The sequence below is a fragment of the Pyxicephalus adspersus genome, chromosome 6 (genome assembly GCF_032062135.1).
Source record: "Pyxicephalus adspersus chromosome 6, UCB_Pads_2.0, whole genome shotgun sequence".
In the NCBI taxonomy this organism is placed as follows: Eukaryota; Metazoa; Chordata; class Amphibia; order Anura; family Pyxicephalidae; genus Pyxicephalus; species Pyxicephalus adspersus.
The window spans coordinates 103,798,208-103,812,438 of NC_092863.1; the positions used below are offsets into that span (position 1 = coordinate 103,798,208).

The 14,231-nt window shown below is 42.5% G+C and overlaps 1 protein-coding gene across 1 annotated transcript; it reads right to left on the reverse strand.

Annotated features, from left to right (window-relative positions):
- Nucleotides 1–473: 473 nt before the first annotated feature.
- STOML2 (stomatin like 2) lies at nt 474–13,031 on the reverse strand. The gene is made up of 10 exons (XM_072413546.1): nt 12,919–13,031; nt 11,874–12,026; nt 9,085–9,184; nt 7,604–7,662; nt 7,124–7,225; nt 5,733–5,867; nt 4,085–4,229; nt 2,608–2,687; nt 772–900; nt 474–679 (listed from the first exon to the last, which is right to left on the reverse strand). The coding sequence occupies exons 1-10, from the start codon at nt 12,961–12,963 to the stop codon at nt 557–559; spliced, it is 1,071 nt and encodes a 356-aa protein (XP_072269647.1). The 5' UTR covers nt 12,964–13,031; the 3' UTR covers nt 474–556.
- Nucleotides 13,032–14,231: the final 1,200 nt, after the last annotated feature.

Here is a 14,231-nt window from a genome sequence, read left to right on the forward strand (position 1 = left end):
TGCAGATAGTGTCCTAGCCAAGATTCGAACCTGGGACCCAGCGCTGCAAAGGCCAAAGTGTTAACCACTGAGCCACGTTTTGAGCGCTCTTTTAAATGAGCAGAAAGTAGGAGCAAGCCGAATAGGGCGAGGAAGACCATTCCAGAGAGTTGGAGCAGCTCTAGAGAAGTCATTTTCCAAAACCATGGCTGACCAATAATTACATTGCTGCTGCCAATGCCACTCGTGCCTTGTGATGACTGGTCAGAGCCTAATATAAGTCTTTTAGCATATTGATGAACAGGTAAAATAAAATTAAAGCTAAGTGGCTACCAGACCACGCATTTATCAAAATCTTTCCAATAAATCTATTTAAAGTTGAATCCCAAGCAGAAACATTTTCTTTAATTAAATTACAAATTATATAAATCCACCAAATGGCTTTGCATGCCAGGATATTCTCTTGAAAAAGAAGTGTCTACAAACACAATAGCTTTGTTTCAATTGATTTATATATAAGTCTAAATTAACAATAAAAAAAATATCCTGGGCCTCAGAAGAAAGTCAGGGTCAGCGATTAGCTTTGCGTCTGGTTTTCTGTGTCTGAATATTTGGGGTCTGTCTGGCTTTCAAGTGCTGGGGCAACTGAGGGGATTTTCTGTGGTAAGGTTTTGGTCAGTGTGCTGTAAATTCCCATTGCCTGAATAAAAAGAAAGAGAAAAGGATTATTGCAAGCTGCACCCTTGGAGGTAAAGGGTCCCTGAGAGGTCAGGAAAGACCAAATTCACTAACCTGGGAGACCATACTGCTGACGTCACCGGTATTGGTGGGTAGGAGGATTGTGTTGGATTCTTGGGCCAGTTTGGAGAAGGCAGAGACATACTGCTCCGCTATGGACAGAGAAGCCGCTGAGTCACCGTGCTGGGGAGACAAAAGATAATATCAAAAATAAGCCAATAAATTGGATTTGAAATATAAACTTTATGAGAGAAAATTTTAGGCAGCCGATTACATTCTCTACAGGGATCTGGCCAAACATTGAAATCACCTGCCTAATATTGTGCAGGATCCCTTTATGCTGCCAAGACAGCGCTGACCTACTGAGGCATGGACTCCACAAGACCAGCGATGGTGTCCTCTGGTATCTGGCACCTTGATCTTAGCAGCAGATCTGCCTTTGTTGGCGTTTCTTTTTCCCATAATGCCCTGTGCTGCCATTGTAGGCGCTTTCAGCAGTGGATAGGGGTCACCCTCTGCCCTCTCTGTCTAGCCTGCAGCTATTCAGCCCCATACAGGGCAAGCTGCATTGCCCTGTATGTTCTGATGCCTTAACATAGTAAGAATTGTCACCTTAGGGCACAAAGTCTTTTACTTGCAGGATCAAAGGTAAAAAAAATCCTGATAAAGTGGCCCCCACCTGTAAGTACTTGTGAGCTGCTATGTATTACAATTTACATACTCTTTAAATAGCCAAAGAACGGGCTATGCTTTATCATAATGTCATGCAGTACCCACTTACCACCATGAGTGGCGCCATTTAACTGCAGCAAACTAATACCCTACCTAAGCTAGATCGTCCATGAAAATATTGCCTGATCTGGTTGGGCAGGAAAGCAGAATTCTGCCACTATTTTTGGTACAATCACCTAAATTCCCTGCAGGATAAAACATGGAACAGGTAGCCTCTAACAGGTTTTTATTGTTCAAATTTCCACCTACTATCTGCTACTGAAATCTCAAAAAAGACATATGTGTGGTGCAGGACTACATGACACCATATGGATCCGATGCATTCAAAGTATTTCAGGGATGCAATAGGGATGCAATAGTAGTCCCTGAAACATAGTGAGGGTCTGCAAGGAATCCCAGTAAAAGGGTAACTGTGGGAGCTGACATTTTTCTATCAGATTTGTTATTAATGCCCATGGCCCCTTGCTGGTGAGATTCACCACTTTGTGTTTCTTGTTCACCAGGCAGTGATAGGAAACACAAACGTTTACAACTGTCACCAGATCATTAACCACCTGGGCGTTACACTGAGACGGCACCCGACGCTGGAGAGGGAGATCGACGCTGGAGGACGACGCTGGAACACGGACACGACGCTGGATGAGCACAGCGGGACCAGGTAAGTGGGGAGTGAGAAAAGTACGGGGTTATCAATTATTGCAACTTTTTTGAATACGAAAAAGTACGGGGTTAACGGTTGGGAGGTTAAACAAGGTGAAGGAGATCCAATGGTGACACTTGTCTAAAAGGAGATTTCTTCTCACTTCCTGTTCTGTTTCTAGGGCAGGAGGTGAAGGAAATTCACCCTAGAAGGGCACAGATTGAAATAAAATCTATAACTCTATAAACCTCAAACATAAGATAATTTAATAGTAAACTAATGCTAATAAATTTCCCATAAACAATCCCTGGATCTTCACTAAACACAATTAATAAAGTCAGTCAGATTTTGTAAGATAAAAAATAGATGCAAAGATTCTGGTGCAAAGACTTTTTTTCAGCAAAAAAGCAGTTCCTCCAGGATCTGTTGAATCCCAAAATATCAGTTTTGGGCAAACCAATACTTAAACACTAAAGAATGATGGAAAGGAAGTCTACAGTGATATGATTATAAGTTACCTGTTGTGTAAGTGCGTCTGCTACCAGCCGGATGGCCTCTCCCCGGGCCTTGGCTTTTGCCAGGATGGCATTGGCTTCACCTGTTGGTAAGATACATGAAGATTTATACACCAGGCCAAGGCAATGATAGAAGGAGGCAAGGACCACTGAGAGACAAGAGGGTTTTGTTTTAAAGCGTCATGCACTTCAGTCCAGGTCTGTGGATTATGTTAGTATCTGTGTGTCCAAACTGTGTGTCCTTCTCTGTGCTCCAACCCTACCTTCACCAGTCTCTCTCTCTATGCCAGAGACTTCCTCTCAGTCTCTTTTTGTGTGTCTACCCCACCTATGTCTGTCTCTTTCAAGTTGTCAAACCTCTCTGACCCCGATACTTTTCTGCAAACCTGCCACTACCCAAGCCGTTAACTTTCTGCAAGTCTGACACTATCTATACCAGTACCTGTCTGTCCGAACAGGTGTCCCTCCTAGTGTGCTCCTGACCCCATCCAAGCCAGCCCTTTACGTGGTTGAGAACCAAGTAATACTAGAGGTCAACACTAACTGTGCCTGTCCCTGTGTGTGAGGCATCAGCCACATGATTCCATCTCTGTATGTCCAAACAAATCTATGCCAACCCTCCTGTCTGTGTCTGACCCTACCATGCTAGTCCCTCTCTTTGTGTCTGATTCCACCTATGCCAGTCCCTTACAGTGTATCTTCTCCAGCCTTGAAGAACTTTAATAAATCAGGCCATATGTGTCTGACACCAACTAGTTCAGCCCTAGTGTGTCTAACACTACCTACACCAGTGTCTTTCTGCATGTCTGACCTATGCCAGCCTCTTTCCATGTGTCTGAGACCACTCATCGCTTTCTCTTTCTCCACCACACCTAGGTAAGCCCCTTTCCGTATGTGTAACACTACCTACATCAGTCTCTCACTCTATTTCTAACCTATGCCAGTCCTCTTCTGTGTGTGCCCACTCTGCCAGTCTCTAGTTGTGTCCAAAGCCTTACAGTCCCTTTCTGGGTGTCCCACCTATGCCAGTGCTTCCCTGTATGTCTGACCTAACCTACACAAGCCTACCCCCCTCCATGTGTGCAATGTGATATAGAATGATGATAGAATAGAGCACTCCTTGAACCCTGAAATCGTTTCATTTCTTTGGCGATTATTATAGTATTCGTTTAAAAAAAAAAGGATCTCTTTGAGGTCATAGTTGTCCCTGGCACTATCACAAGATGCCACCGGTTTTCTGGGTAATTCAATCTACTTCCCATGTGGCCAGGCTGTCAAAGACACCCTCCGAGCAGAACATATCTCTCTGACCTGGGCGGACAACACAATGCTCAGGTCTCATTACCACACTTTAGAGAATGATGACTGAGGGAAAATTGAACTTTGATCTTCAGTAAGCAGTCATGCTTACCAAGTGACCAAAGTAGACTTTGGGGCAATAGCTTGGGGGACATCAGTGCAGAATACATGTGAAACTTACCTGCTGCTTTGTTGATCTGTTCAGCTTTCTCACCCTCAGAGGCCAGAATCTGGGATTGTTTCTGACCCTCAGCCACATTAATGGCAGACTCTCTGGTCCCTTCAGATTCTAACACCATGGCTCTCTTCCTCCTCTCTGCCTCCACCTGAAAACACAAGACAGGTAATAAAAATCTGACACCCACCAAACAGACAAGAAATGAGGTGGCATATTGATAATGGGGGCACAGCTAATAATAAAAAAGTGACAAATGTCAGAACCCTTCGCCATCTAATACAAAGGAAAAAAACTTTAGTTTATTACTACAGTGTTGATGTTCATTCCCCCTCCAGCAGCTTAATTTATCATTTAGGCAAAAAGCAGAAGATGAGCTGGGCCAGCACAAACTGCAACTATGTCCCTACTAGAAGGGACTTTATTAGTCTCTCCTCTACAATCTATTTTGAATGCTGCAGCCAGACTCATCCATCCTTCCCACTGTTCCTCTTCCGCTGCATCTCTTTGCAGATCTCTACACTGGCTTCCATTTCACCTTAGAATCAAATTCACGCTCCTGTGCTTTGCCTTCAAATCCCTCCACGCTTATTGTCCCACTTACCTTTCTGACCTGGTAAAAAAAGTACTCCCCCAGCCGCTCTCTCCGCTCCTCCAATGACCTACTAATGACTTCCTCACTCATAACCTCATCACACGCACAGATACAAGACTTCTCTAGAGCTGCCCCAACTCTCTGGAATAGTCTTTCTCATCCTTTTTGGCTTGCTCCTACTTTCTGCATCTCAAAAGAGCGCTCAAAACCCATTTTTTCAAACTTGCTTACCCATCTTCTTCTGTCTTTTGAAACCATCACTACTTCCCACCACTACATATCTCCCCTCTTATTGTGTGTAAATTCCCCCATCTACTAGATTGTAAGCTCTTCGGGGCAGGCTCCTCTACTCCTGTATCACTGTTTGTATTAGTCTGTCATTTGCAATCCCTATTTAATGTACAGCGCTGCGTAATATGTTGGCGCTATATATATCCTGTTTTATTAATAATAATAATAATAATATTAATAATAATAATAATAATAATACTACTACTAATAATAATACTACTAATAATAATATTAGAAAGGGCTATTACATGCAATAGGGAGTCATAGGGACTTGACTCTTCTTGTTAAAGTCAAATATTTTTAGCAAGTTCTGAAGAACATTGCAAGTGATAAAAAAAAAACATTTAAAGAAAAAAAAAAACACTGCAAGCATATAATATGTTCATTTCCCTTCCTTTTTTTTTTTAAGTTAGGGATATTCTTTAAGAATGTATTCGCCATAACAGAGTGGCATTTATTTTGTGTCTTTCATTTCAATCTGGAGTTCAGAATTAAGTGAGGGAAATGCAGAGGAATTTGCCATTTGACCTTTGTTCCTACTGCAATTCTGCTGTAACTCTCCTCATGCAGATTTCTTTGTATTACATAAGACTTCACATTACTTTAAATTGCATCAGCTAATGTTGAAGGAACACACACAGATCACTAATGGTATACCAGTAGCTGGGTGCTAAAAGGGGTTGGGGAGAATACTGGTATAGTATACCATTCTGCATGTGTATTAAAAAAAAGTTTTGTTTTTACCCCTTCTTACAAACGTGCATTTACCTGCATCTGCATGGCCTCCCTGACCTTGGGGGGCACATGAATGTCTTTAATCTCATACCGCAGGCATTTGATCCCCCAGTAATCAGAAGCTTGGTTTATGGCGTCCACAATGTTGGCGTTCAGAGATTCTCTCTCCTGAAAAATATAAATTTCAAGGGCAAGTTATTTTATAGATTTGACAGTAACTGGTAAATTGATATCAAATAGCACACAGATTTTGCCCCTTGAAAATAAAAAGTGTGGTGTGGGGCAGACGTATGTCAAAGCAATGTGTTTGCAGCATTGATAGTTACTGTCAATGACTGCGATTGCCAGACAGGCTGTTTATTTCCCATTATCGGCTTCATCAAAGTGCTTATCTACACCTAGCATTTTGAACAGTCCATATTTAAAGGTAAATGCTAGACATGTACTCTGTGCCGTAAATAGCTCCATGTTATATAGTAGTAGTTAGTCCCATTTAATTAGCCCTCTTTGTGTCATGTTGAAAATGTTTCACAGCTTTCCAAGCCGGTTCATTAACTCAAAACTGATTAAACGGCTTGAAAAGCTGTAAAATGGCTTCAACATCAAAGAACAAGTCTAGTTGAAAGTTTAAAGTCTCCATGACTAGAGAGGATACACTATTCATGGGTGAACCTGGGTGATACAGCACAAATGGATCTGGTCCAGGACTGAAGACATTTGCCAACTAGTAGAAAATAGTTTTTGAGAAATCGATTCCAGGTTTGCTAGATTACCCATGATAGTCTATCTTCTCCGGTCATGGAGAGCTTTAATGACCTGGATAAATCAGAACATTTAAAGACTTGTTTTGCGGTGTGGCTTGTATGGATTCCATGGTGCGTCCTATTGCCTTGGCATAAAAGCTGTAACAAAGTCAAACAAGACTAACAGAATGCCTTAAAACTTAACTGAATGCTCAAAGGAAATCCGCTAAATATATTCTAGGTGCAGGAAAGGTAAGCAAAGTCCACAGGCTTAGTGGAAATCGCTCTCACCTGCAGAGAAAGACCATTGTTTTCTGTGTGGAAGCTGTAGTCTCTCTGCAGGAGCTAAACCCCCCAACTATTGTCAGCCAGAGGCCTCCAATCAGCAGGCTTCGATAATTGGCGAGCTCTGATTTGTCAGACCTTTGCAGAAAGGCCACTGCTTCTACACAGAGCACAAGGGTGCTGCCAGAAGACAGGCTTTTCTACCTAAGATGTGGTTGCTTTAGAAAGAAAATGAAGTGTAAGATTTTGATCATCTTTATTGATGTACATAGAATGTATTTAGCTGATTTAAACTTAAAGTTCAATTAGGCTTTAAATTGAATAAATTCTCACTGCTGTAAGAGAGTATTCAACAAGTCTTTGGATTACCCCAAAGTGAAGAACATGCAGACTCACCCGAAACACCTTATCCAGTGTCAGCTTTCCCAGCTCGGAACGCATGGTGGTCTGCGCTAACTGAGTCACTGCATACTCTGGGTCCTCCACCCCATAACTGGCCTGTGAGCAAAGAGAATGAAAAGGGAGGTGAAAATTTTATAGAATATACAAATCTACACAAATCACCTGTATAAAAAAATAAATGTAACATATAATTAAATCACCACCACCTTTGTAAAACCAGCATTCCTTATTCTGGAGCCAATCTGCTAAATTATCTCAAACATCTTTTTCTTTAAAATCACATAATTAGTACGAAACTTGTGGACCCGATCCTAAAATCTTCACCAGCTCACTGCTTTTATCCACTAAGAATGCAGATTCCCCAGTTACCCCCGGAGCCCTTTGACCTCATGCACTGGGAGTTGGACACCCACTTCCACCGACAAGTGCTTAAGAGGGGATTTTTTGTTTACAAAAATCAGGAAAAGATCTTACTTTGTAGGGATCCATAATGCGCAGGTACAGGACACCGTCTATCTGTAAAGTCACATTATCTGCAAAGGAGATGAAACAGAATTACAAGATGTATAAAAGTGATATGATTTAAAATAACAGCCAGACTCAGCCATCCTTCCCACCGCTCATCTTTTGCTGCCTCTCTTTCTAGTTCTCTTTATTCGATTCCATTTTACCTTAGAATCAAATTCATCTCCTGTGCTTTGCCTTCAAATCCCTCTACTGTTCTTGTCCTACTTACCTTTCTGACCTGGTAAAAAATACTCCCCAAGCCGCACTCTTACCTCCTCCAATGACCTCCTAATGACTTCCACACTCATAACCTCATCACATGCACGGCGCCGAGACTTTTCTAGAGCTGCCCCGACTCTCTGGAATGGTCTTCCTCATCCTATTCGGCTTGCTCCTACTTTCTGCTCATTTAAAAGAGTCCTGAAACCTAATTTTTTCAAACTTGTCTACCCATCTTCTTCTGTCTCCCAAACCCTCACTACTTACCCACCATTCCATATTGTGATACACCCCCCCCAATCTTCTTAGATTATAAGCTCTTTTGGGCAGGGTCCTCTCCTCCTCCTGTGTCACTGTCTGTATTAGTCTGTCATTTACAACCCCTATTTATTGTACAGCGGTGCGTAAAATATTGGCGCAATATAAAACCTGTTTATTAATAATAATATTAATAATAATAACAAAGAAGATGAACTGTAATGAAAATCACGAGAGTTAAGCAGCACCCAAGCAGTTGGCTGATAATTTAACAGTGGAACTATACACAAAAAAATATGTTATGCAGCATGCACAGTGGGGTGAATATGCTTTGTTTTTTTCTAAACCTTGCAGATCATCAAACTACCTGTTGATCCTACAAGTTCAATGTCTAACGGATACTGAGGTAACCCTAAGCTGTCTCCTGAAAATCACATTTTACCCCATGTATGTCAGCTGTGGTTATGCAGTGCTGCATTGTGGGTGTTGGTATATCTTTATGTCCACCAGACACTATAGCCTTGTGTTCTTCAATATTTTAAAGTGGCATATCAACAATAAATCTTGGAATAAAGTGAAGCACTTAAGATGCTCCAATGCATAACCCATTCTCTTTAAATATATACGCATGCCCAAAACGGATTGAGACAACCCTTAGACATGGCACTCACTTGCTGCATACATGCCCATATATGGTATGTTGGAGAGAGAAGCATGATGGGAGATGTAGTTTTAACACTGCCACCAGGACTATAGAGACGGTGAGGTTTGTAAAGGAGTTTTGCTCTTATTGTGCCATTCAATACACAACACAGAGGAAGGAGAAAGTAAAAGGTTTACTTTGAAATGTATGTATAATTCTTGAGTTCATAGCAATCTGCAATAATGTTTTTTTCTGCAATGGTTGAGGAAAGCTGGCCCGATACTGGTTGTCAGTCATGTAACAATCCTTGAATACACCAAACACTCACCAAGCGATACAGCCGACTGCTCTGGGACATTAATGACAATCTCTTTTAGGCTCTGCACATAGCGGATTCGGTCCAAAATCGGAATGAGAAAGTTCAAACCCTGCAAGTAAGATCAGACAAGCTGAGCACTGAAAGAAACAAGAAACACCCTTCAAATATTTAGACAAATTACTAGAAATGTACCTGGTTTTATGTCATTAAGGTCTAAGGTCAACTTTTAGGGGAAAGCCTTAATTAACCTAACTTGGAAGGTAACCGGAGTACCCAGAGGAAACCCTCACAAACACAGGGAGAACCTGCAAACTCCATGCAGATAGTGTCCTGGCCAAGATTCAAACCTAGGACCCAGTGCTCCAAAGGCCAGAGTGTTAACCACTGCACCACTGTAACATATTGCAGGTTTCAAAAACACTGTATGTACAAAATCAGCCATAGACATGGATTCTCCATTTTATTTTCAAAAGAAATGAAATTTCATTATTTGGTTATACAGTTTGTGTCAAGTGGGTGAACCTTAAAGCTCCGTGCCTTAAGATCTCTGGTTGGTTTAAAGTAAAAAATAAAATCTTAAGCTGGCAGGTGCAGTAAATCAGAGTCACCCGGACTAGTCGATCTGTTCCCTTTGCTATTGTTTGAAGAGCCTTACAGACAAGATTTCTGAAACTCAACCTGGATAAAACAGAACTCATCATCTTCCCCCCCCCGAATTCCAAATCTCCCCCTGACATTTATCTAACTGTTAATAACACTGTTATTCGGCCCTCCCCTCAGGCACGTTGTCTTGGCGTCACCTTTGACTCAGCCCTCTCATTTACCCCCCATATTCAGAACATTTCCAGGTCCGGTCACTTTCACCTGTGCAACATCTCCAAAATCTGCCCCTACCTGTCCCCAGAGACCACCAAACTCCTTGTACACGCTCCTATCATCTCTCGTCTGGACTACTGTAACATTCTCCTCTGTGGTATTCCACTAACCCGACTCTCTCCTCTACAATCTATGATGAATGCTGCAGCCAGACTCATCCATCCTTCCCCCCGCTCCTCTTCTGCTGCATCTCTTTGCAGATCTCTACACTGGCTTCCATTTCACCTTAGAATCAATTTCATCCCCTGTGCTTTGAATTCAAATCACTACACAGTTCTTGTCCCACAAATACTGCCCCAGCTGCGCTTTTCACTCCTCCAATGACCTACTAATGACTTTCTCACTCATAACCTCATCACACGCATGGATACAAGACTTTTCTAGAGCTGCCCTGACTCTCTGGAATGGTCGTCCTCGTCCTATTCGGCTTGCTCCTACTTTCATTTAAAAGAGCACTCAAAACTAATTTTTTCAAACTTGCCTACCCGTCTTCTTCTGTCTTTTGAAACTGTCACTACTTCCCAGCACTACATATCTCCCATCCTATTGTGTGTAAATTCCCCCACCTACTAGATTGTAAGCTTTTCGGGGCAGGGTCTTCTCCTCCTGTATCTGTCTGTCATTTGCAACCCCTATTTAATGTACAGCGCAGCGTAATATGTTGGCGCTATATAAATTCTGTTTAATAATATCAATAATAACAACAACATGTTGGCTCTATATAAATACTGTGTAATAATAATGAGGACAATGGTAAAACTTATAGGCTGTGTGGGTGCAACTGCTTTGTCATTGTAAAAACCTGCAGAACAGGTTGCAGCAAGTTCACAATGATTTGCCTGGCTATCCATAACCTGAATTCAGCTGACTAGCTTCATATATAACTGGTTGACTCTGGAAGTGGAGAATAACACAGAGGAGATGTTCTGTTTACAAGTACTTGAAGATTCCTTTTTGTAACATTGAAGTCTGAATTTAAAAGTGAAAAAATATTGGAGAAGGAAAAATAAATAGGAGGCGAAGTGCCCATTCAGCACTAAAAAAAATGTGTTCAAAGTTAAAGTTTAATCTGTTTATTTATCCATTTTTGGTTTCACTTTTCCCATCTAATAAACACGCCAGAAAAGCTGTAAATAAAAACTGTTTTCATTACATATCTAATGTAGGCCCAGTTATGTCAATATTGGGTCTCTGTTAAAAATGAATGCTGTTCATGGCTGGTGGGAGGGGCCAGGGGGTGATAAGAATGAAAAGATTACTATTACTATTATTATTATTAAATTGTATTTATTTAGCGCCAACATATTATGCAGCGCTGTACATTAAATAGGGGCCGCAAATGACAGACAGATACAGACAGTGACACAGGAGGAGGAGAGGACCCTGCCCTGAAGTGTTTACAATCTAAGACTTATAATATCCTGCCTAAGTACCCCCTTAATAGCCCTTAGCCCAAATAAAAGCAGTGGGTGAGTCTTGGCAGCAGTTATATGGATATATAAGCCTTAATTTGTGGGTGTCAGACTGCAGGAATGGATATTCTTAGACGGTATGTATTTGCATGCAGACAGCTATAGGTAAAGCTCACATGGGGTTCTGAGCCTCCATGATTGAAAGGACTCAATCCAGAAGAATGTAAATGGGAGGCCATGGATAACCAGATAGTGTTGGCCGAGCCCCAGTTAGGAAATGACTAGCTGCAGCTTCTAATGCATATAGTGAGAAGCTCAAGTGTGCAGTGAAAGCAAAGTAAGCATTTTCAGCCAGGAGAGGAACCTGCACAACCGTAAGACTGAAAGGTGGGTAGGGTGGGGGGCAGATTTGACATTTTTACAGCAAAGCTATACTCTCTGCTCTGCGCAATCCCAGGATGTTGGACTGAAATGTTTTTCTTCATATTCACTAATGAGATGGGAACTTACAGGCTCCAGGATCCGGTGGAAGCGGCCCATACGTTCCACCACCCAGGCTTCCTGCTGGGGTACAAAGAGAACCACCGTGTTCATCGGCAGGCCGGAGGAGGCACATCGCTGAAATTCTGTGTTCCAGACCTTGGTGGCCTTCACCTGGGAGCCCTATGAAGGAAGGAGAAAATATGTGAGATAACAAACAGTCTGACCTGGTGACACCCAGCCTGGCTGAGAACAAGGATTTGACAGTTCCAGTGGTGAGAATGTGATATGGACCCTGGACAGGTGTAAAAGGTCTTAGATTGCAAGCTCTTCGGGTCAGGGTCCTCTCCCCCTCCTGTGCCAGTCTGTGTGTCATTTGCAACCCCTATTTAATGTATATCACTGCTTAATATGTTGTTGCTATATAAATACTGTTAATTAATAATAATAGGTTTGCACAGATCCTGGTTAGCTGTCAGAAATTATTGCAGACCCAGTGCCAGGAGGTCACAGTGGCCCCCCAGATTAGGAGTCAGAGGTAGGCACAGATTTTGGTTGGTCAGCAGAAAACATTGCAGACCATGTGACCCCCCCCCAAGATTGGAGTCAGAGGTTGTCATAGATCCTAATTGGTTGTCATCACAGACCATGTGCCAGGGGTCAGAGGTCACAGTGGACCCTGGACAGAGGCCAGAGGTTGTCACAGACCCTGGCTGGCCATCAGAAATCATTACAGACCCAGCGCCAGGGGTCAGAGGTCACATTGGAGCTTGGACTGGGGCCAGAGATCAGTGAGGCCCCAGTATTGGATTTCAGAGGTCAGGGTGGATGTACAATGTCAGTGCAGTTATACATTATATCATAGGGGGCAGTACAGGGGGTCAGGGGGCAGCAAAGACCACCAGCTGGGCCTAGAGGTCGCTGGGCACCCCAGACTGACGTCAGAGGTCAGTGTTGACACATGCAATGTCAGTGCAGCTATCTATTCATTGTTACGTTGTCAAAGGTCAATAAGTGGGCAGTACAGGGTGTCAGTGTGGGTCAGAGATCAGTGCCACCCCCCGTGCCCCCTCACCCTCAATAGGGCTCTCCCAGCCCTGCTCGCCGCTCTCGCCAGCATCTCTTCTGAAGTGTGAGAGACACCACCCGATGACGTCACGACCCGGCTAAGACAGACTCCGTTTGATGACGAGAATGGATGGCTTATGACGATATCGCCGAGATACGGCGCCATATTGTGGATGGCAATCCACTCTTCATACATAGAGTTTTGGTCCTACATTTTCTTACCCATAATATTCACTGATTATGGCAGTTTTTATCCTTGAAATAATTAAATTACATTAACTTTATGAAGCTGTTGACGACATACAAGCAGAGTTTGTACACTTGAACAGTGTACTAATAAAGTTTCATGAAAAAAAAATATCAAGTTTGTGTGGTGGATGTGAGGAGGCTGACAGACATTTGGGCCTATAGGCCTCCTCCTATTCACAACACAAACTTCTGACTTTCTGAGGTGATAAAATGCCCTATTTTACACTGCTCACCCCCAGAGACGCCATCTGTGGTAATACAGGGCTCAGAATGCTGAGAGAACCCGTGGGCATTGCTTACCTTCAACTCTGCCACTTGTAGGCTTCAAACTTGCTGAAGATAATGAATGTGAACTTCTCACTCAGCAACAATTGTATTATTTGTTCTATTAAGTTCTATTCTTATTTATATTTTATTAAGTAGAATAGAGAAAAGCTAGACCCACTGTCAGGTATTTATTAATGGCGGTGTCCCCGTTGCAAAGTTTCTCCCACTTCCTGTCTGTGAGATATCAGTCACAGGAAGTGAGGGGGTACTCCAGTCCAGGGGCTTTCCAAAGTAGCCATTATGAAACCTCTTCTCATTGATTTAATGCTGATATGCCATATTTGGGACTCATTTTACCTCTTTTCTCTTCCAGTACGTAGCCGATGGTAAATCCAGATGCCTTGAGATCCTGGAGAGTTCCACCACCCTTGTCACATGGGTATTTGGCCCAATTCTATAAAGGCGACTCCCGACGTTAGGTGGGGTAGATATAGATCAGATATTAACATGACGATGAGGGGGCAGCTATTCAATACCCATAGTACTTCAGATTAGTTATTGGCGTGTCCATCCTGACTGACTGGGGATGTACTTTTGCCATGATTACTTACTTTATAACCCCTGAGCAGGAAGAAATGACGAAGTAGCCTGGAAAACATCTTCAACAAGAAAAACTCCAACAGAATGGGCCTGATTTATTAAAGCTCTCCAAGGCTAGAGAGGATACACTTTCATCAGTGAACCTGGGTGATCCAGCACACTTTGAATGGATCTGGTCCATGATTGAAAACATTTGCTAACATA

What these genes read in the sequence shown, in the direction of transcription:
- STOML2 (XM_072413546.1), bottom strand. Translation starts at nt 12,963, where the DNA reads ATGCTGGCGAGAGCGGCGAGCAGGGCTGGGAGAGCCCTATTGAGG. An exon ending in CACTGGATAAGGTGTTTCGG is followed by an intron (nt 5,868 to 7,123) that starts GTGAGTCTGCAT and finishes TATATTTTTCAG; the next exon opens with GAGAGAGAATCTCTGAACGC. An exon ending in CAGACGCACTTACACAACAG is followed by an intron (nt 901 to 2,607) that starts GTAACTTATAAT and finishes TTGTCTCCCCAG; the next exon opens with CACGGTGACTCAGCGGCTTC.